The 22,010-nt window shown below is 38.6% G+C and overlaps 1 protein-coding gene across 2 annotated transcripts in view; it reads left to right on the top strand.

The window, feature by feature from the left end:
• RAD51AP1 (RAD51 associated protein 1) overlaps positions 1-22,010 on the top strand; it is a 37,679-nt gene extending 15,669 nt beyond the window's left edge. Inside the window, exons 5-9 of one of the 2 annotated variants that reach the window (XM_025995382.2) lie at positions 329-415; positions 1,397-1,546; positions 14,616-14,780; positions 18,284-18,436; positions 20,530-22,010. In XM_025995382.2, the coding sequence (XP_025851167.1) occupies positions 329-415; positions 1,397-1,546; positions 14,616-14,780; positions 18,284-18,436; positions 20,530-20,687 (713 nt within the window). In that variant the 3' untranslated portion in view covers positions 20,688-22,010. Of the gene's footprint in view, positions 1-328; positions 416-1,396; positions 1,547-14,615; positions 14,781-18,283; positions 18,437-20,293 lie in introns of both variants that reach the window. The other variant, XM_072766207.1, reaches the window with a different exon arrangement.

Genomic DNA, 22,010 nt, shown 5'->3' with positions numbered 1-22,010 from the left:
CTACATGTGGTTGACATTTAATCCCCCACAATAAACCCAATTAATCCACACACTATTTATTATTTCTGTATTATTGATGAGGACATTAAGTCTTAGAGGGGATAAGTAACTTTCCAATGGTCATATAGCCAATGTTTCAGCTGAAGTCTCAGTCTGATTTCAGAGCCCAAACTCTTAACCATATCCTTTCCAAGGTAAATCATTGTGTTATAAGTTTGCATCATTTATCTGTATCTGTATGCCTTTACATTTGAGCACCAATTTTCCTATTTCTGCTCATTGGCTGATTAAGATGCATCTGTACTTTTTGTCCTCTTCCTTTCTTTAGGCACTGAGAAATGTGGCGGCAGTGAAACTGGGACAATGAATAAGGCTCCCCATATCTCTAATTGCAGTGTAGCCAGTGATTATTTAGGTAAGTTTTGATATTAGTAATAATACTTACTTCTTCTGGGATGCCTGGGTAGCTCAGTGGTTGAGCATCTGCCTTTGGCTCAGGGTGTGATCCCAGGGTCCTGGGATCAAGTCCCCACATCAGGCTCCCTGCAGGGAGCCTGCTTCTCCCTCTGCCTATGCCTGTGCCTCTCTTTCTCTCTCTGTATCTCTCATGAATAAATAAATCAAATCTTTAAAAGAAATTTACTTTTTCTATTGACAGTGCTGTTTTCCTAACTTTTATTTAAATACCTGACCCTGTAGAGACTCATTGGGAAAGGGGGAGAAAATTGAATGGGAAGAAATCAGAGAGGAAGACAAACCATGAGAGACTCTGAACTCTAGGAAACAAACTGAGGGTTGCTGAAGGGGAGGTGGTTGGGGGATGGGGTAACTAGGTGATGGGCATTATGGAGGGCACAGAATATGATGAGCACTGGGTGTTATGTACAACTGATAAATCACTGAATTCTACCTCTGAAACTAATGATGTATTGTATGTTGGCTAATTGAATTAAAATTAAAAAAAAAAATACCTGACGCTAGCTAGAACCAAGATATTTAAATTTGTTAAGGTTCCCTTCACCTCTTCTCCTTTGTTTCTTTGTGTTTTAGCTTTCTTCCCTTTTACTGCAGACCTGTTTTCCTCTTCTTTCCAGGGGGAAGGTCATGACTACCCATGGCTTCTAGTCAATAGCTGTTGACCACTGAAAAAGAGGGGCTTCATCTTCCCAGCTCCAGTTTTACAATTTCTTGGGGCAAGACTCCTCAGTTGGGCTGTCTTGTCAGGAGACTGGGGTATTATGATTGACCCACATTGGACTGTGTGGTCTCTCAGAAGTCACGGAGGGACGAGGCAGGGCAAATAAAAACAACAGATGTGATAGAAGCCTGCTCTGCAGTTCTTTAAGTATTACCTGTCACAAAAAGTTTTCCATTGGTTTTTATGCCTCCCCTGAAGATTTGGACAAGATCACTGAGGAAGATGATTTTCATGGTGTTGAAGGGAAAAGAAAAGCAGCATCAAAAGCTGTGGTACAACAGAGGAAGATTCTTCTGGAAGGCAGTGATGGCCATAGTGCTAATGACTCCAAACCAGACTTGGCAACTGGTGAGTTCTGTCCTACTTCAAAACTAAACCTATGGAAATTCAGTAAAAAGTTCTTAGAGACCATTAATGTATGTGAAGCACTGTGCTAACTGTTTGGTGTATGCAAACTTGAGGAACACGGAGGACAGTTCAATTCAGCTCTGCCTTTGGGAAAAAAGCTTTATGTAGAAGTAACCTTTCGGCCATGCCTTGAAAAATGAATAGCATTTAGGCAAAATAGCAGGGTAAAATTGCATTCCTGACATTCCTGACTGACAGAAAGGTGTAAACAGTGGAATAGACAAGCACATGTATAAGAGGTCACTGAGCCCACAGGAGAGAATGTTATAGAAGAGGTGAAAGAGGCAGGTTGGCACAAGATCAAGGAGGGTCTCAGACCCATTCTGAGCAGTGTACACTTTTTTTTGTAGGTAGTAGAAATTCATGACATATTTTGGGGTTGAAGTGATAGGAAACCTGTATTTTATTGTGACATGTTTTCAGACTTATTCAGAAATTAGGGGACATGGGAAGCATAGTGACCTTGACAGAGCATCATAATATATTAATTAAAACTTAAAATGAATAAATTCATAAGTTTGTGCCAAATCAGACATATAGCTTGATAGATTTTAACATGCTGTTGACAGATGGATTTGTTCGCCACCATTCTGTAAATATTTGAGTATCTGTTGTATGCATTATATTCTAGATGCTAGAAATACAGCAGTGAACAACAACGACACAGAAACCAGGGCTCCCTTAAGGAGCTTAAATTCAATTGAAGGGACAGACAATAATGAAATGGAGGATGTGTCCAGTGTCATCATAGAAGAGCTATGAAAAACGGAAATGCAGGGTAGAGCCCAGAAATCTGTCTTTTGAACCAATACCTGCCCTTTTATATGACCCACATCGTGCCAAAGCAGGTAGAGATCTTCCTATCTGGAGAAACTCTGACATAAGTGGAGCACTAGAAGGTAGAAGCCAGTGAAAGAAAAAGCCCTGAAGTAGTATAGTAGAGCATGGACCGAGTTGCTTCCCAACTTAAGGGTCCTTAATCCAAAAAAGCCCAAAATAATAAAAATAACCCCTTGTCAGTTTGTTTTTTCATGGATGATGATCAGAGCATTTCTGCTATGATTTCCTTATCACTATCTGATGCATGCTTGTCAGAAAAATCTGTAATTTTAAAGTTATAAATTGCAAGCCTACTTATCATGCCAATGAAATTAATTTGTCTTTAACAAACATGGCTAACATGTTTGTTTTCTATGTGGAAATGAAATCACTTGCTTTGTTTGTTGGGTTTACTTTTAAAATTTTTATCTCTTTTATTTTTTAATTTTTATTTTTTATTGAAGTTCGATTTGCCAACATATAGCATAACACCCAGTGCTCATCTCATCAAGTGCCCCCTCAGTGCCCATCACCCAGTCACCCCATCCCCCGCCCCCACCTCCCCTTCCACTATCCCTTGCTCATTTCGCAGAGTTAGGAAACTCATGTTTTGTCACCCTCTCTGATTTTTCCCACTCATTTTCTCTCCTTTCCCCTATAATCCCTTTCACTATTTCTTATATTCCCTATATGAGTGAGACCATATTATGATTGCCCTTCTCCGATTGACTTATTTCAATCAGCATAATACCCTCCAGTTCCATCCATGTCGAACGAAATGGTGGATGTTCATCCTTTCTGATGGCTGAGTAATATTCCATTGTATTTACAGACTACATCTTCTTTATCCATTCATCTGTCAATGGACACCGAGGCTCCTTCCACAGATTGGCTATTGTGGACATTGCTGCTATGACATTGGTGCAGGTGTACTGGCGTTTCACTACATGTGTATCTTTGGGGTAAATCCCCAGTAGTGCAATTGCTGGGTCCTGGGGTAGCTCTATTTTTAACTCCTTGAGGAACCTCCACAGTTTTCCGGAGTGGTTGCATCAGTTCACGTTCCCACCAACAGTACAAGAGGGTTCCCCTTTATCCACATCCTTTCCAACACTTGTTTCCTGTTGTGTTCATTTTTCCCATTCTCACTGGTGTGAGGTGGTATCTCATTGTGGTTTTGATTTGTATTTCCTTGATGGCAAGTGATGCAGAGCATTTTCTCATGTGCGTGTTGGCCATGTCTATGTCTTCCTCTGTGAGATTTCTGTTCATGTCTTTTACCCATTTCATGATTGGATTGTTTGTTTCTTTGCTGTTGAGTTTAATAAGTTCTTTATAGATCTTGGATACTAGCCCTTTATCTGCTAGGTCACTTGCAAATATCTTCTCCCATTCTGTAGGTTGTCTGTTAGTTTTGTTGACTGTTTCTTTTGCTGTGCAGAAGCTTTTTATCTTGATTAAGTCCCAATAATTCATTTTTGCTTTAGTTTCCCTTGCCTTCATGGATGTATCTTGCAAGAAGTTACTGTGGCTGAGTTCAAAAAGGGTGTTGCCTGTGTTCTTCTCTAGGATTCTGATGGATTCTTGTCTCACATTTAGATCTTTCATCCTTTTGAGTTTATCTTTGTGTATGTTGTAAGAGAATGGCCAGGTTTCATAATTCTGCATGTGGATGTCCAATTTTCCCAGCACCGTTTATTGAAGACTGTCTTTTTTCCAGTGGATTGTTTTTCCTGGTTTGTCGAATATTAGTTGACCGTAGAGTTGAGAGTCCACTTCTGGATTCTCTAAGAGTTGAGAGTCCACTTCTGGATTCTCTATTCTGTTCCATTGATCTATGTGTCTGTTTTTGTGCCAGTACCACTCTGTCTTGATGACCACAGCTTTGTAATACAACCTGAAGTCTGGCATTGTGATCCCCCCAACTCTGGTTTTCTTTTTCAATATTCCCCTGGCTATTCGGGGTCTTTTCTGATTCCACACAAATCTTAAGATGATTTGTTCCAGCTCTCTGAAGAAAGTCCATGGTATTTTGATAGAGATTGCATTAAACGTGTAAATTGCCCTGGATAGCATAAACATTTTCACTATATTAATTCTTCGAGTCCATGAGCATGGAATATTTTTCTAACTCTTTGTGTCTTACTCAATTTCTTCCAGAAGTTTTCTGTAGTTTTTAGGGTATTGATTCTTTATCTCTTTGGTTGGGTTTATTCCTAGGTATCTTATGCTTTTAGGTGCAATTGTAAATGGGATTGACTCCTTAATTTCTCTTTCTTCAGTCTCATTGTTAGTGTATAGAAATGCCACTGATTTCTGGGCATTGATTTTGTATCCTGCCACACTGCCGAACTGCTGTATGAGTTCTAGCAATCTTGGGGTGGAGTCTATTGGGTTTTCTATGGACAGTATCATGTCATCTGGGAAGAGGGAGAGTTTGACTTCTCTTTGCCAATTTGAATGCCTTTTTTTTTTTTTTTTTTTTGTCTGATTGCTGAGGCTAGGACTTATAGTACTATGCTGAATAGCAGTGGTGAGAGTGGACATCCCTGTCATGCTCCCGATCTTAGGGGAAAGGCTCCCAGTGTTTCGCCATTGAGAATGATATTTGCTGTGGGCTTTTCGTAGATGGCTTGTAAGATGCTGAGGAATGTTCCCTCTACCCCTAACTCTGAAGAGTTTTGATCAGGAATGGATGCTGTTTTTTGCCAAATGCTTTCTCTGCATCTATTGAGAGGATCATATGGTTCTTGTTTTTTCTCTTGTTGCTATGATCTATCGCATTGATTGCTTTACAAGTGTTGAACCAACCTTGCATCTCGGGGATAAATCCCACTTGGTCATGGTGAATAATCTTCTTAATGTGTTGTTGGATCCTATTGGCTAGTATCTTGTTGAGAATTTTTGCATCTGTGTTCCTCAGGGATATTGGTCTATAATTCTCCTTTTTGGTGGGATCTTTGTCTGGTTTTGGAATTAAGGTGATGCTGGTCTCATAGAACGAGTTTGGAAGTATTCCATCTCTTTCTATTCTTTTGAAACAGCTTTAGTAGAATAGGTATTGTTTCTTCTTTAAACGCTTGATAGAAATCCCCTGGGAAGCCATCTGGCCCTGGACTTTTGTGTCTTAGGAAGTTTTTTTTTTTTTTTTTTAAGATTTTATTTATTTATTCATGATAGACACACAGAGAGAAAGAGAGGCAGAGACACAGGCAGAGGGAGAAGCAGGCTCCGTGCTGGGAGCCCGATGCGGTACTCGGTTCTGGGACTCCAGGATCGCACCCTGGGCCAAAGGCAGACACTAAACCGCTGAGCCACCCAGGGATCCCCTCTTGGGAAGTTTTTGGTGACTGCTTCATTTCCCCTCTGGTTATTGATTGGTCTGTTCAGGTTTTCTATTTCTTCCTGTTCCAGTTTTGGTAACATGTGGTTTTCCAGCAATGCATCCATTTCTTCTAGATTGCCTAATTTATTGGCGTATACCTGCTCATAATAAGTTTTTAAAATTGTTTGTATTTCCTTGGTTTTGGTGGTGATCTTTCTTTTTTCATTCGTGATTTTATTAATTTGGGTCTTTTCTCTTATGTTTTTATAGGGCCTGCTAATTATTTGTCTTTCTTATTAATTCTTTCAAAGAACCAACTCCTGGTTTTGTTGATCTGTTTCACCGTTCTTCTGGTCTCTATTTCATTGAGTTCTGCTCGAATATTTATTTATTTATTTATTTATTTATTTATTTATTTATTGCTTGAATATTAACTCTGTTCTTCTGCTGGGTGTAGGATCTATTTGCTGTTTTTTCTCCAGCTCCTTTAGGTGCAAGGTTAGCTTTTGTATTTGAGTTCTTTCCAGTTTTTTGAGGGATGCTTGTATTGCGATGTATTTCCCTCTTAGGACTGCTTTTGCTGTATCTGAAAGATTTTGAATTGTTGTATCTTCATTCTCATTAGTTTCCATGAATCTTTTTAATTCTTCTTGAATTTCTTGATTGACCCTTTTTCATCTTTTAGCAGGATGGTCTTTAACCTCCATGTGTTTGAATTTCTTTTGCACTTCTTCTTGTGATTTAGTTTTAGCTTCAAAGTATTATGGTCTGAAAATATGCAGGGCACAATCCCAATCTTTTGGTATCAGTTAAGACCTGATTTGTGGTCTATTCTGGAGAAAGTTCCATGTGCACCTGAGAAGATTGTGTATTCAGTTGCGTTTGGATGTAAAGTTCTGTAAATATCTTCAAATCCATTTTGTCCAGAGTATCATTTCTTGTTTCTTCGGAGAGGTTGTGCTTCGAATATCTGTCAATTACAGAAAGTGCTGTGTTCAAGTCTCCCAGTATTAGTTTATTATTATCTAAGTATGTCTTTACTTTGGTTATTAATTGATTGATATACTTGGCAGCTCCCACATTCGGGGCATAAATATTCATGATTGTTAGGTCTGCTTGTTGGATAGATCCTTTCAGTATGATATAGTGTCCATCTTCATCTCTTACTACAGTCTTTGGGATAAACTTGAATTTATCTGATATGACGATTGCTACCCCAGTTTTCTTTTGAGGACCATTTGAATAGTAAATGGTTCTCCAACTTTTCATTTTCAGGCTGGAGGTGTCCTTAGGTCTAAAATGAGTCTCTTGTAGACAGCAAATAGATGAGTCTTGCTTTTTTATCCAGTCTGAAACCCTGCATCTTTTGATGGGATCATTAAGCCCATTCTCATTCAGAGTTACTATTGAAAGATATGAATTTAGTGCCATCATGATACCTATTCAGTCCCTGTTTTTGTGGATTGTTTCTTTGGATTTCCTCATTCTTTTACAGAGTCTCTCTTAATATTTCTTGCAGAGCTGCTTTGGTGGTCACATATTCTTTCAGTCTCTGCCTATCTTGGAAGCTCTTTATCTCTCCTTCCATTCTGAATGAGAGCCTTGCTGGATAGAGTATTCTTGGCTGCATGTTCTTCTCATTTAGGACCCTGAATTTACCATGCCAGTCCTTTCTGGCCTGCCAGGTCTCTGTGGAGAGGTCTGCTGTTAATCTAATACTTCTCCCCATAAAGGTTAGGGATTTCTTGTCTCTTGCTGCTTTAAGGATCTTCTCTTTATCTTTGGAATATGTAAGTTTCGCTATTAAATGTTGGGGTATTGAATGGTGTTTATTAATATTAGGGGGGGATCTCTCTATCTCCTGGATCTGAATGCCCGTTTCCTTCCCCAGGTTAGGGAAGTTCTCAGCTATGATTTTTTCAAATACACTTTCTGGTTCCCTGTCCTTTTTGGCGCCCTCTGGAACCCCAATTAAACATAGATTTTTCCTTCTGAGGCTGTCATTTATTTCCCTTAACCTTTCGTCATGATCTTTTACTTGTTTTTCTCTTTTTTCCTCAGCTTCCTTCCTTGCCATCAACTTGTCTTCTATGTCACTTACTCTTTCTTCTACCTCATTAACCCTTGTCGTTAGGACCTCCAGTTTGGATTGCATCCCATTTAATTGATTTTTAATTTTGGTCTGATTAGATCTAAATTCTGCAGTCATGAAGTCTTTTGATTCCTTTATGCCTTTTTTCCAGAGCCACCAGTAGCTTTATAACTGTGCTTCTGAATTGGCTTTCTGACATCGAATTGTAATCCATATTCTGTAACTCTGGTAGAGAGTACTGTTTCTGATTCTTTCTTTTGTGGTGAGTTCTTCCTCGTAGTCATTTTGCTCAGTGCAGAGTGGCTAAAAACAAGTTGTACTGAAAAGAAGGAAATAAGGGGGAAAAAGGGGGGGGGGGAACAAACAAAAAAACCAAGGAGGTGTATCTTCTGATTCTATATACTGTAAGTCCCTCAACTTCCCCTGGAGCTTTCCAGCGCTGCTTGGTTAAGAACATGTTCTTTGGCTGCCCTCCCAGCTGGTTCTGGGGGAGGAGCCTGCTGTGCTGATTCTCACGTGTTTGTGCACCTGTGGGAGCTGCCCCGCCCCTGCCAGGTGCACGGCTCAGTGGGAGCTGTTTATCCTGTGAGGCCCCTGCTCCCTTGTGGCCCTGCTCAGTCCCAGGCACAGGGTGACACCAGGTGGAACAACAACAGTGGCAGCAGCCAGCTCTCCAGCCCTGGAGTCAGCTCCAGCAGTAACTACCGCAGTCTCCCAGTCCGCACTGGCCTGGATGCTGGGGCGGGGTGGGGGGTTGCTGACCTGCACAGCTCCTGGGCGCCTGGTAGCAGGAGCATCCTCGCTGTCGTGTGTTCCCCGGCCTCTGCCTGTCCCAAGGGGAGCACTGGGTCCTGGGCTGTGTACTCTGGCGCCTTGGGCTCCGGAGCCTGTGCTGCTAGAATCGCACTCCTGGGGCCGCGCAGTCCCCTCCGTGTGGAGCCACAGCCTGAGATGCTCCCGGGGTCCCACCAGGCATGCACTCTAGCCTTTTAGGGAGCTTGGCCCGTGGTGTGTGGCGTGCTCTCCCCAGGGCGCAGTTCCTCTGTTAGTGACTCAGGGAACCTGGGGACTCCACTGCCTCTCCTGGGTCCTGCCCAAGTTCCCTGGGAGTGCCTTTCATCTGGGAAGTTTGTTAAAGTTCCTGCTTCTCTGGGACTGGGCTTTCCTGTCCCAGAGGCTCTCGCTGGCAGGCCTTAGCCTGGCTCCTCGCAGGGGCCTCTCCCCAACAGGATGCTTATTTATTTATTTATTTTTTTCAATCTTCCTACCTTGATAGAATCCCGAAATCTTCTCACTGTAACATTCCAGCTGTTCTCTCTTTAAATCTCAGGCCAAATTCGTAGGTTTTCAGGATAATTTGAAAGTTATCTAGGTAAGTTGGTGGGGGCAGGTGACTTGGGGACCCTACTTTTCTGCCATCGTGCCTGGATAGTGATTTTAAAGTTGCCTTTGTGCCTTTAAAAGTAAATTGTTAAAATCTCTAAAGGTAATACACAAATGACCAAAAAACATATCAGTTTCATTAGGGAACTACAAATCAAAATCACAATGAGCTGTCATCTTACACCCATTAGGATGTCAAAACCCAGAAAATAACAAGTGTTGTTGAGGACGTAGAGAAATTAGAACCCTTGTGCTCTGGTTGTGGAATTTCTGCTGTGGAAAATAGGACAGCATTTCCTCAAAAAATTAAAAAATAGAAGTATATGATCTAGCCATCCCACTTCTGGGTACATATCCAAAAGAATTGAAAGCAGGATCTCAGATATTTGCACATCCATATTTATAGCAGCATTCTTCACAATAGCCAAGAGGTGGAAGCAACCCAAATGCCCATCAGTGGATTAATGGATAAACACCATGTGATCTACACATACAGTGAAATATTCAGCCTTAAGAAGCAAGGAAATCCTGTCATGTGCTACAAGTTGGATGGACCTTAAGGACTTTATGCTAAGTGAAATTAGCCAGTCACAAAAGATGAATACTGTGTGATTCCACTTAGAAGATGTTTCTAAAATAGTCCAATTCAAAAACAAAGTAGGACGGTGGTGAGCAGAAACTGGGGAGAGGCAAGAATGGGAGTTGTTTATTGGGTACAGTTTTGGTTTTCCAAGACAGAAAAGTTCCGGAGACCTGTTGTACAACAATGTGAATATATTCAACACTCTGAACTCTACACTTAAAAAGAATTAAGATAGTAAATTTTATGTTAGTGGTTTTTTTTTTTTTTACCGCAATTAAAATTTTTAAAATCATTTTGAAAAAGGAATTAGCTTGGCTCCAGTTCTGAGAGAAGAATAGATTGAATTTCAAGTTCTGTATAGTTGAATGGTGATTTAGGATATAGAAAACACCAAAAATAGGAAAGAAAACATTCATTGAAATCTGAGTGCTTCTGAAGTTATGCTGGGTATGAGGACGGCAAAAAATAGTTCCAACTGAAAGTTACTCTCACTTCTTTCAAGACATGTTAGTTGTTTGGGGAGAAATGTTGCTGTCAAATGGTGATTTTATCGTGAATTCTAATAATAGGGTCATCATTTTTTAAAAAATTTATTTATTCATGAGAGACAGAGAGAGAGAGAGAGAGAGGCAGAGATGCTGGCAGAGGGAGAAGCAGGCTCCACGCAGGGAGCCCGACATGGGCCTCGAGACCGGGTCTCCAGGATCAGGCCCTGGGCCCAAGGCAGCGCTAAACCATGGAACCACCTGGGCTGCCTGGTTGTTATGATTTTAACTAGGACAGTATGTGGTAAAAATGATTTGTCAATAAATGGAATGTCTGAATCCTTGGATATGAGACTGGTTAGGACATTGGGAGAAAATAATGCTAATTGTTTATGTAGTAGTATAAATTCTTAGGTTCTAAGAAGTATCCCCTCTCTAGCATCTTTATGGACTAAAATGACTGCTACTTCTCCAGCTCTTTGAGAGCTGGTTTTTTTTCAAACCTTGTTACATTATTATGGTTTCCACCAAACTGCAAGTATGGCTGTTCTCCCTATGAAATGTCATGTGGTCCACCTTGAAAAGCAGTCCTTCTGTTAGAGGGAGCTTTGCTGTGGTGATGACTGTCCTCCCTATCCTATGCTGTGGATATGCAAACTAAATTTTAAACAACATTTTCTCCTTGTCTAACTTTTTCTGTCCCTTACCCAAGAATCCAAATGCCTTATACTATGTTCTGGCTATGTAAGCTTCCTTAAGCTATTGCAGCCAAGCCTGCTTTACCTTTAAATTGAAAGATAAAACTGTTCCTCTCCATGTGTAGTATACTTTAAGGAGCAGTACTTGGTTTATTTTTCTTTCATCCTACGTGAGCAGAGCAGTAACTGACAACTCTCCTGCCCCCTCAGAGGTGGTTTTTTATTGCACTTGAATGTGTAACTGGTATCATTTGAGACAACCTGAAATTATTTTGGAGCAAGATGCTCTGCTTTAGGTGACATGTCAGAATTTTTCTCCTATAGTGACTCACCGTAGATGAGAAGAAAAAGGATCATTTGTGACCTTCAGTAGGGAAAGAAAAATGAAGATTGGAGAGGACATAAGACTTTTCTTAAGGACATCCGAACATTCACAGAAACTATAACCCCATTGTTGGGGCTTTCCATATTTGCCAATATGGTATGCTAATGACTTGGGATTCTGGGAGCTCCAGCTTCCTATCTCCAAATTACTTAAACTACTTTCTTTGTAGACTGATAATGATCATTTGGGCCCCATCTTTAGAAAAATTTGATAAATAGAGTTTTGCCAGCTCCAACCAATATCTTCTCAAGCCAAGAACAAAACACTTACACTATCAAAACTGTTGGATACATTAGGAAGTTTTGTCCTCCTGGAGTCTCCATTTTTAAACTTTGGAGAAACTCCACTACTTGCTCTCCCTGAACCAGATCCTTTTGGAACTCCAGAAATAGTTATTTGATTTTACAAAGTACTATTTATATTAGCCTTCATGTGGTCTGCTGGTATCATGTGGCTAATTCTGTATAACCCAATAATCATAATGTGAATACGTGGGTTGATTGCTCTCATCTGTTTTTAAGTTTTTTGTGTGGAAAGACAGATTGAACAAGGAAATCACAATTTGACGATCATAATGTTGTTGCTTTAGGCAAAGACCATCAATGGAAGGCTGATGAGGACCTTCACATTAAGAGTTTGGACTAGTGTCAAGTGAGCCAGCTAAGAGTAGGACAACCATATGTTATGTGCTTTCTGATCTGATACAATATGAAGTACAGAGCATCACTTATGAAGTATATTCTTACAAAAAATAATAAGGTGAGCCTGATTCTAATTAAGTCTTGAGAAGATTTCAGCTCACGGAATAAGCTAAATGACACCAATGAGAAATAAAACAGATAAATCCAGAATGCTGGAAGTTCTGTAGGACAACTGACTTGGTTACTTCAACAAGGTAAAGGCATTGATGGGAAAAGGGAGGGGATATTGCTCTGAGAGATAAAACAAATGTAGAGAAGTATTGCTGAATATTGAGTCTGAGTGGTGGTTTATTGTCTATTATTATTGTCTATTGTTGCATATGCTTGAAAATGTTTATGTATATTTTTATATAAAATTTATTATTTCCTACAGATAGGTAGATATTATATGGTGGGCATATTTTTCCCTCCCTTCCCCTATGATCCTCTGTTTTCTTTCTTGAAATCAACATATAAGTGAAATCATATCATAATTGTCTTTCTCTGATTGACTTATTTCTCTAGCATAATACCCTCTAGTTCCATTCACATCGTGGCAAATGGTAAGATTTCATTTTTGATGGCTGAGTAATATTCCACTGTACATATATAAACCACACCTTCTTTATCCATTCATCTGTCAGTGGACATCTGGACTCTTTCCACATTTTGGCTAGTGTGGACACTGCTCCTATAAACACTGGGACACAGGTACCCTTCCAGATTGATATGTTTGTATCCTTTGGATTAATACCTAGTAGTACAATTGCTGGGTCATAAGGTGGCTCTATTTTCAACTTTATGAGGAACCCTCATACTGTTTCCAGAGTGGCTGTACTAGCTTGCATTCCCACCAACAGTGTAAGAGGGTTCCCCTTTCTCCACATCTTCACTAACTTCACCACAAACTGCATTTGTTGTTTCCTGACTTGTTAATTTTAGTCATTCTGACTGGTGTGAGGTAATATCTCATTGCGGTTTTGATTTGTATTTCCCTGATGCTGAGTGATGTGGAAGATTTTCTCATGTGTCTGTTGGCCATGTATAGGCCTTCTTTGGAGAAATGTATGTTTATGTCTTCTGCCCATTTCTTGACTGGATTATTTGGGTTTTGGGTGTTGAGTTTAATAAGTTCTTTGTAGATCTTGGATACTGGCCCTTTGTGTGATAAGACATTTGCAAATATCTTCTCCCATTACATTGGTTGTCTTTTGGTTTTGTTGACTGTTTCTTTTGCTGTGCAAAAGCTTTTTATGTCGATGAAGTCCCAGTAGTTCATTTTTGCTTTTGTTTCCCTTGCCTTTGAAGATATGCCTAGCAAGAAGTTGCTATGGCCAAAGTCAAAGAGGTAGCTGCCTGTGTTCTCTTATAGAATTTTGATGGATTCCTGTCTCACATTTAGGTTTTTCATCCATTTTGAATTTATTTTTGTGTATGGTGTTAGAAAATGGTCCAGTTTCATTCTTCTGCATATAGCTGTCCAATTTTCCCAGCACCCTTTATTGAAGAGACTGTCTTTTTTTCCATTGGATATTCTTTCCTGCTTTGTCGAAGATTAGTTGACCATAGAGTTGAGGGTCTATTTCTGGGCTGTCTATTCTGTTCCATTATTGATCTGTGTGTTTTTGTGCCAGTTCCATGCTGTCTTGATTACAGCTTTGTAATAGAGCTTGAAGTCTGAGATTGTGATGCCACCAGCTTTGGTTTTCTTTTTCAACATTCCTTTGGCTGTTTGTGATTTTTTTCTAGTTCTTTATAAATTGTAGGATTATTTGTCTCAGCTCTGTGAAAAATGTTGATTTCCAGAGCAGCTGTAGCTACTTAAACATATCACCTGACTGGCTTGTATCATCCCATGCAGTACAGAGAAGAGCCTGTGGGAAATGAGAGGTGTGTCCCACATTAAATCATGTATAGGATTATCAGTTAAGATGTGGTATGGCTAGTCTCTTCTCAATTCCCAGTGGGTTTCTATTCTAGACTGTTGAAATTTATATGATGAAGAGAAGGTATACTGTTATTATTACCATCAAGGTCCTTGTTTTGAAGGAGTTGCTAATATTATATCCTCCCATCCTTCTTAAAAGTTACTGAATTATAATGGAAAAATTGGAAGTAAAGATGGGAAATTATGATGATAATAGTAAGAGCAAACATTCCGTTTTGCTTGCTGTTGCCAGATATTATTCTAAACGTTTTATCTATATTAACTGATTTAATGTACACAAAAACCCTCTGAGTCAGGTTTTGTGATGATCCTCATTTTATACGTAGGAAAGTTAAGCCCAGTGACATGAGTGTCCCATCTGTGGTCACACAAAGTAGAAACAGAGGGGCCACAATTCACAACCAGGCAACCACACTCTCAGTCCCGCGGTGGCATGGCTCAGCACAAGCTGTACGAGAATCTAGGGCAAAGGCTGTAAAGTCGAGGCAGTAGAAACCTCACTTTGTTTTAAAATTGAAGTAAATTGGCAGAACAATGTTATATTCATTTCAGGTATACATGGGAATCTCACTGTTTAGAGCAAAGATCAAGTATGCAGTCCTCTGTTTTAGGTGAAGAGTCTGAGGATGACTCCAACTTTAGTGAGAGTGAAGACGATGACGAAGACTTCACTATGGGAAGAAATAAAGTGAAAGAAATGAAAAAGAAAGAAGTAAAGGTAAAATCCCCAGTTGAAAAGAAGGAGAAGAAACCTAAATCCAAATGTGACACTTGGGGTAAGCTTAGTCCAAAACACTTGATTTTATAAAGGAAATGTATTTGGTTTATTTAATGTTTTTCTTCATCTCTGCCTTTGTATTTGTTAATGTTTTGCCAGTGTTCATGTTCATTTCTAGTTAAGATACAAAGAAGGAAGGGAGTGATGGGGAAGTGAGAAAAGCAGACAAGATTTCTGAGTCTCACTGCCTACGTAGCTCTTACTAGAATCACCCTCCTGTAGCACTGACAGCCACACTCTGAGACAGCTATGATCACCTGCATCTTACAGTGGGAAAACTGAGGCTCAGGTTAAATAATTTTTTAGAATCCTTACCACTAATTATGTGAGGACCTGGAATTTGTACCCGGGTTTGTACATTTAGAGCCCAAACTCCAGCCACTGGACCACATATTTTCCAGGCAATGAACAGGGAAGTTTGCATTATTCTCATTTCTTGCTTTCATGTTTGACTTAGTCTTTGGTTTGAGAACCCTTCTGCCACATATTTAGGGCTTTTTTGGAATTTGTGACAACTTGAGCATGGAATACCTCTTTGTTATGTAAAAGAAGGCAGAATATTCTTGATTTCCTAATATATGGTAGATGATTATAAAATGTAACTTACATTATCCTGATTTTTCTTTCCTTATTGATATATATTTTTATGTCTTAGTTGTTTGAAACTAAAATTTCCATTATTCAGACTCCATTTATTTGTGGTAGGAGCTACTGTTAACCTTAAATAACATGGTGCTGAGTACTTACTGAGATGTGACAACTAAATGCTGAGTCATATTCCTCCCTCCACTGTATTCTAAATTAATGAGGTTTTTAATTAGTGTCTTTTTAAATTGACAAATCCATCCAATTTTCAGAAATTAGATTTTAGGTGCAAAGGGTTTTAGAGATAAACTGTGTATTAGTTTCTGATTGCTGCTGTAACAAATTACCACAAATGTAGTAGTTTAAAACCACAAATTTATTATGTTATTATTCTGTAGGCTAAAAGTTTAAAGTGGTTCTCACTGCACTAAAATCAACCTACTAGTAGGACTGTATTCCTTTGTGGAGGCTCTGGGGAAATCCTCCTTTTCCTGCCTGATGTAGCATCTAGAGGCCACCTGTGCTCTTTGACTAGTGATCCACTTCCACCTTCAAATCAGCAAAGGCATGGACTATCTCACATCATGTCACTGATTCTCTCTCTCTGTTTCTCTCTTTTTCTCCTGCTTCTCGCTTTGACTTACAACGATCATTGTGAATACATTGGACCATCCAGATAATTCAACATATTGTCCAGATCTTTATTTTAGCTCAGTGATATCTGCTAAGTCCCTCTGCTATGTAAGGTGACATGCACATATCCTAGGAAGTAGAATTTAAATGTCTTTGTAACCATTCTTCTGCCTACCACAAACTGATATGAAAAAGTCATTAACAGTATGAATATGTTTTATTTTATTTTATTTTATTTTATTTTATTTTTTTATTTTATTTTATTTTATTATTTTATTTTATTATTTTATTTTATTTTATTATTTTATTATTTTATTTTATTTTATTTTATTTTATTTATTTTATTTATTTTTTGGATGTATGTTTGTTTGCTTCCTCACCAAGACACACTAAAAACTCAAAAAAAAATGTCAGTTTCCATGTTGGAATTTATCATTTTAAGTCTTCTATATACCTTGGAGCAAGTTACTTCCTAAGGAAATTTAGTATTAGCATTAGAAGTAAAATTTAACTGCTAAATAATGGCATTACGAGTTAGAAAAACTCTAGACCCACTAATAAAGTATTGGGAAACCTTTGGAGAGTTTTTCATCAGGCACATATTACAGTTTTTTGAGAATTTTGAAAGTTGTACTGTCCAGTATGTCCAATATAGCTGGCCACATGAAGCTATATTAGATTTAATTAAAGTTAAAGAAACTTTGAGAGTCAATTCTGTGGTTTTGCTGACCACATTTCAAGTGCTTAATAACATGTGGCTAGTGGCTATCACATGGACAGCACAAAATTTCTATCATAGCAGAAAAGCTTTTGTTGGACAGTGCTGATCTAGAGAGTATAGATGTTAACATTAAGAAGAGTATATAGTGAAAATTTTCATATTCGTATGCATTTAGATATTTTTAAAGTATGTCACAATAATCATTGCCTAAAAGTGAATTTATCTTCCACCTCTCCTCTACCCTTCATTTCCAGTACATCCTTCCAGAACACCAAAACCTAGTTCCATTCTTGTGTTCATTCTCTGGGTAAATGACACCATCAAACAGCATGCTTGTGACAGGAATTTGGAAGTCATGATTATTTCTTTGTCTCTATCTCCTTGCCTCCCCCCAGTCTAATTCCTAAAAGATCTCCAATCTGTTCTTTCCTCCACTCACTCTTGGTTCAGGCCCTTATCACCTCTCCCCTAGATTACCTTAAGTGCCTTCTAATGATCTGCTTGCCTTATGGTACCATCAGAAAGATGTATTCAGTACACAAGCGAGAAAAATGAGTATGTGGCTCGCCTGACTCCTTCACTGGTATGCAAAACTCTACCTCAGTGATGTGCACCCTGTGTCTCACCTTTCTTGTGCTTCCCATTCTGCCCCAGCCATACTGAGCCAGTAGCTCTGGTGCTGGAACCTGCTGCATTCCCCAGCTTTATATGTTGTACTCCTGCCTGGAAAACTTCCCTCTAACTCATCTTTACTCTTCAGCCTTGATTTGGCTCAAACTATCCTCAAACAACTTCCCTATGACTTTGTAGACCTATGCAGATATATACACAGATTTCCTCCTACTGTGCACACCTACAGAGTCTGTCTTATCTCTTATCACACTGCATTATACACATCTTTTTGCTCTTTTCCTCCTTTTTACTAGAGTCTGGTGACTGAACTCTACTAGTCTAAGTTCCTTGGCAATGAGATCCATGAGTTATACTCTTTGCAACACTAGAGCCTAATATATTGTCTCACTGACACATACTGATGAGACTCTGTTATGTCATGGCTATAGGTATAGACTTTAGAGTTAGACCTGGTTCCTAATCCCGGCTCAGGTATTTATCATCTGTCAGACTACAGGCAGATTGCTTAGCCTCTCTGGTTCATTATCTAATAGTGGGGATAGGAATATCTGTATCCAAATTGCTCTAAGGGTTAATGGTAGTGTATGTGGTATGCTTACCACACTGCCTAGCCTATAAATGCTCATAAAAGAGGGCTATTCTTGGGCTCTCAATAAATGTTTGTGTATAATAAGAGTTTTCCAAATTTATGATATTGCCTTTTTAATTTTTATAAGATTATGTAATTTTATGCTTTTTACACCTACATGCTAGACTTAATCTTCTGCTATAAAAAACTTTTTCTATGTATATATTTTTAAATTTTTATTTTATTTAAACTCAATTTAGTTTCAGAGGTAGAGTTCAGTGATTCATCAGTTGTATATAACACCTAGTGCTCATTACTCTTCCTCTCTCTCTCTCTCTCTCTCTCTTTTTTTTTTTTAAAGACGTGACTTCAGGAGACTCTCTTCCAGCTGCCATGAAGTCAGAGTTGCAGCCTTCACCAAAAAAAGTTTCTCTTTCTTCAGAGGCCACTAGGAAACCACCACAAATACGCAGCCCTTCAGCTGAAAGCAGAAAACCTAAGTGGGTCCCACCAGGTATGGTATGTTTATTGATCAAAGGCAGGGACTTGGACAATTATCACTAGCAGATTTTTTTACCGTATCATTGCATAGTCTTCAAAACCAAGGTTTTTAGTTGCTGCATTTATTCATCATTTGTCATTCCCTTGTACTGAGCATCTAGATTGTTTATTTTCTTAATGTCATAAATAAGGTTGCAATAAGCACAAAGGTCCTTATTTTAGAAATCTGTGGGCACATCCTTGATTACTTTCTTAGGAAAGTAATGGAATTACGGTGGAATTACGGTGTCAAAGAGTGTTAACATTTAACATTCCTCATATTTATTTTTGGCAACAAATCTGTTTTCTTGAGACCTGCTGGGCACAGTCTGACAGATGCCTCAGGAGCTGTACATGGGATTTCCAGCATTTAACAATTGCCCTAGCAGACTTGACTTTTCTCTGGTTTTTTGCTCCACAGCCAAGTCTCACTGATCCTACAAGAATTCTCTGACCTTCACTCTTTTTTAACATTACCAAAATCCTAGTCCTAGCCCTGTTCATTTCATGCCCAAACAGCCTGTGGCTTCATACTAGTTCTGTATCCACTTCCTTTCACCCAACCTCATGGACCCTCTAGTCCAGGGAAATTGATACAGTTTTTCTTCCTTAGACACAATGTATGTCTTCTTCTGTCAGAGACTCTGTCTTCAGTTTCCTCTAGTCTTTCCTCATTTGTCCCCTCTCCTTCTCTAAGTCATTCCAGATCTACTCAGGTTTGGTTCACTTCTTTTCACTGACATTTCTTGATTGGTCCACAGTGGTGACCCCCTGATAACTATGTATTAATAGACAGATTTCAGTTGGAGTCAGGATTTTTGTATTGTATCCTGATGTTTGTAGCAGCACTATCAACAATAGCTAAATTACTGAGAGAGCCCAGCTGTCCATCAGCTGATGAATGGATAAAGAAGATATATATAGACCAAGCATTGGTCAAGCATCCAAGAGAATGAAATCTTGCCATTTGGTTGGAACTAGAGAGTGTTATACTGAGTGAAACAAGTCAGTCAGAGAAAGACAAATACCATATGATTTCAGCCATATGTGAAATTTAAGAAACAAAACAGATGAACATAGGGGAAGAAAAAAAGAGAGGAAGGCAAACCATAAGAGATTCTTAACAGTAGAGAACAAACCGAGGGTTGCTGGACAGAGGTGGGTGGAGGATGGGGTAACTGAGTGATGGGCATTAAGGAGGGCACTTGGTGAGTAGCACTGGGTGTTGTATGTAAGTGATGAATCACTAGATTCTACTCCTGAAACTAATATTACATTTTATGTTACCACCTTACTAGAATTTAAATAAAAATTTGAAACATTAAATAAAAAGCATTAAAAAAAGATTGCAGTCTCAGACTGCATGATTACTTAATGTCTCTTAATTACTTTGTTTCATCTTGTGAAATATCAGGCACATCTGTTACCTCAAAAATTCCATACACTACTCAGTGGTCACCATGATAAGCATAGTCACCATCTGTCCCCATTCAATGTTGTTACAATATTATTGACACTATTCCCTATGCACTAGAAGTTTGTATTCTTAACCCCTATATCCCCCATATCTATGTCACCCATCCACTCCCACCCCCAGAGAAGGATAAATACTGTATGATGTCACTTAAACGAATTAGTATAAATAAATAAAAAGAGTATTTGTGATGTTACAGTTTAACATTTGAAAAGATAGATTCAAGGAATATATGTAAAAATTGCAGGATTTTAAAAAAATGCATTAGATTTTTCTGCTGCTTTAGGAATTATAATGGCATGTAGTTCTTTATGCCTTTACAACCTATGTTACTTGCTCCCAACTTATCTCTTTCAGCTTTTGTGCTTCAAGTTTTGGTGTCATTACCTTGCCTCCGAGCATGTATGAAAATAGGCAGTACTGTATGTACTCTTTCTGCTCTTTAAAACTGTTCATTCTTTTAATCTTGTTTATAGCTTGGTAGAATTGGTATGCCTTAGTAATGTGGTATTTTTGCATCTTCTGTTTGATAAGTTGATGTCTGTCAAGAGATTTTGAACATCATCAGCACTAGGTGATATGTTTTCTTTCAGTGATATCTGGAAGCCCCAGCAGTAGCAGCAGCAGCAGCAGCAGCAGCAAGAGCCCACTGCCCGGGGTGTCTATTAAGTCTCCAAATCAGAGTCTCCGCCTTGGCTTGTCCAGATTAGCACGAGTTAAACCGTTGCATCCAAATGCTGCTAGTAGCTGAGTGTGATAGTAAACAAATGTTTGATTAAGAGAATCACAGTTTTACAGGTGTGTTGATATCTGACTTGTGTTTCTATTTAAGGAGGGTATCATAATATAAAGGAATCCTTGAATGTCTTGTGAATTGCCACTACCTATTTTGTGGTGATGTTCTCTGAAGCTATTCAAGACTTCAAGATTATTTATAAGAACTATCTTGTAATGGCATTTCCTTCTGAAGAACATACTCTATTTTTCCTGTGTTCAATAAGTCACTGTCGTTAAGTGGTTGTCACTTTGGCATGGAGGAAGTCCAAATTGCATGCTGTTGTTTTCAAGCTTTGTTTTGTTTTCTAGTAACACGATATTGCTTTCTAGCTTTGTCTAATTTATGGCACCTTAACTTTCACTGTTCAGAGTTTATCTGGCAGAAGGAAACATTCCCATTTTTTCCAGGAGACATTTCTGAAATCTTACTTAGGTTACATTGTCAGTTTTATTGCAAAGATATTTCGTATTTTAGCCAAATCTTTTTATAGTAAGAATTCAGAATTGTTTTACGTGTTAAAATGGTTGCTAAAATATGGCATATGTCTTCTACTCTGGAGTAGATATTTATTGTATAGCAAATAGAATTTCATGACATTTTATGAAGCTGTCATTGTCAAAAACCTTCAATAAAATGGAAGAGTCTTGGTATACTCTTTTCCTCGATACTGTTGCATCCATCTATCTCTGATTGTATTTCATGATTAAATGAATATTTTGCCAAAAAAAAGTTAGTCTTTTTGTTGTAAATATAGAGGGGCGAGCTGTTTCTTAAAATAATCACTTTATATTAAGCCAGTGCTTTAGAGAGTGGCTTTCAAGCACTTAGTCATCCCTATTATGATATTAGATAACATAGCTTCTCAGGAAGTTTAGATGTGAATTTATTATGAATAAAAGTAGTTATAGATATTTTATATTTTATGATGAGAATTTCAACTAGCTCATGATCACTTTTTAATAAAAACTCTTCAAATCATGTTAACCATTAGGTGTGCCTGGGTAGCTCTGTGTCTTGGTTTTGGCTCAGGTCATGATCTCCGGGTTGTGGGATTGAGCTCTGTGCTGAGCAGAGTTGGCTCCAGATTCTTTCCCCTCCTTCTCCCTCCCCTCTCTGTTCTTCCCCTGCTCATCAAGGTCACTCTCTTTTTCTCAAATGGATAAATAAAATCTTTAAGAAAAATCATGTTAACCATTAAAATGTGTATAATATTCAGTTTTTCTTGTTTTACAGAAACATCTATATTAATGTGAAAATTAAAAATTTAGAATTATGATTAAAGTGAGCATTTGGTTA

This window comes from Vulpes vulpes, chromosome 8 (genome assembly GCF_048418805.1).
Source record: "Vulpes vulpes isolate BD-2025 chromosome 8, VulVul3, whole genome shotgun sequence".
In the NCBI taxonomy this organism is placed as follows: Eukaryota; Metazoa; Chordata; class Mammalia; order Carnivora; family Canidae; genus Vulpes; species Vulpes vulpes.
Note: the sequence above shows the minus strand (reverse complement) of the source record. Positions and strands in the feature narration are given on the sequence as shown.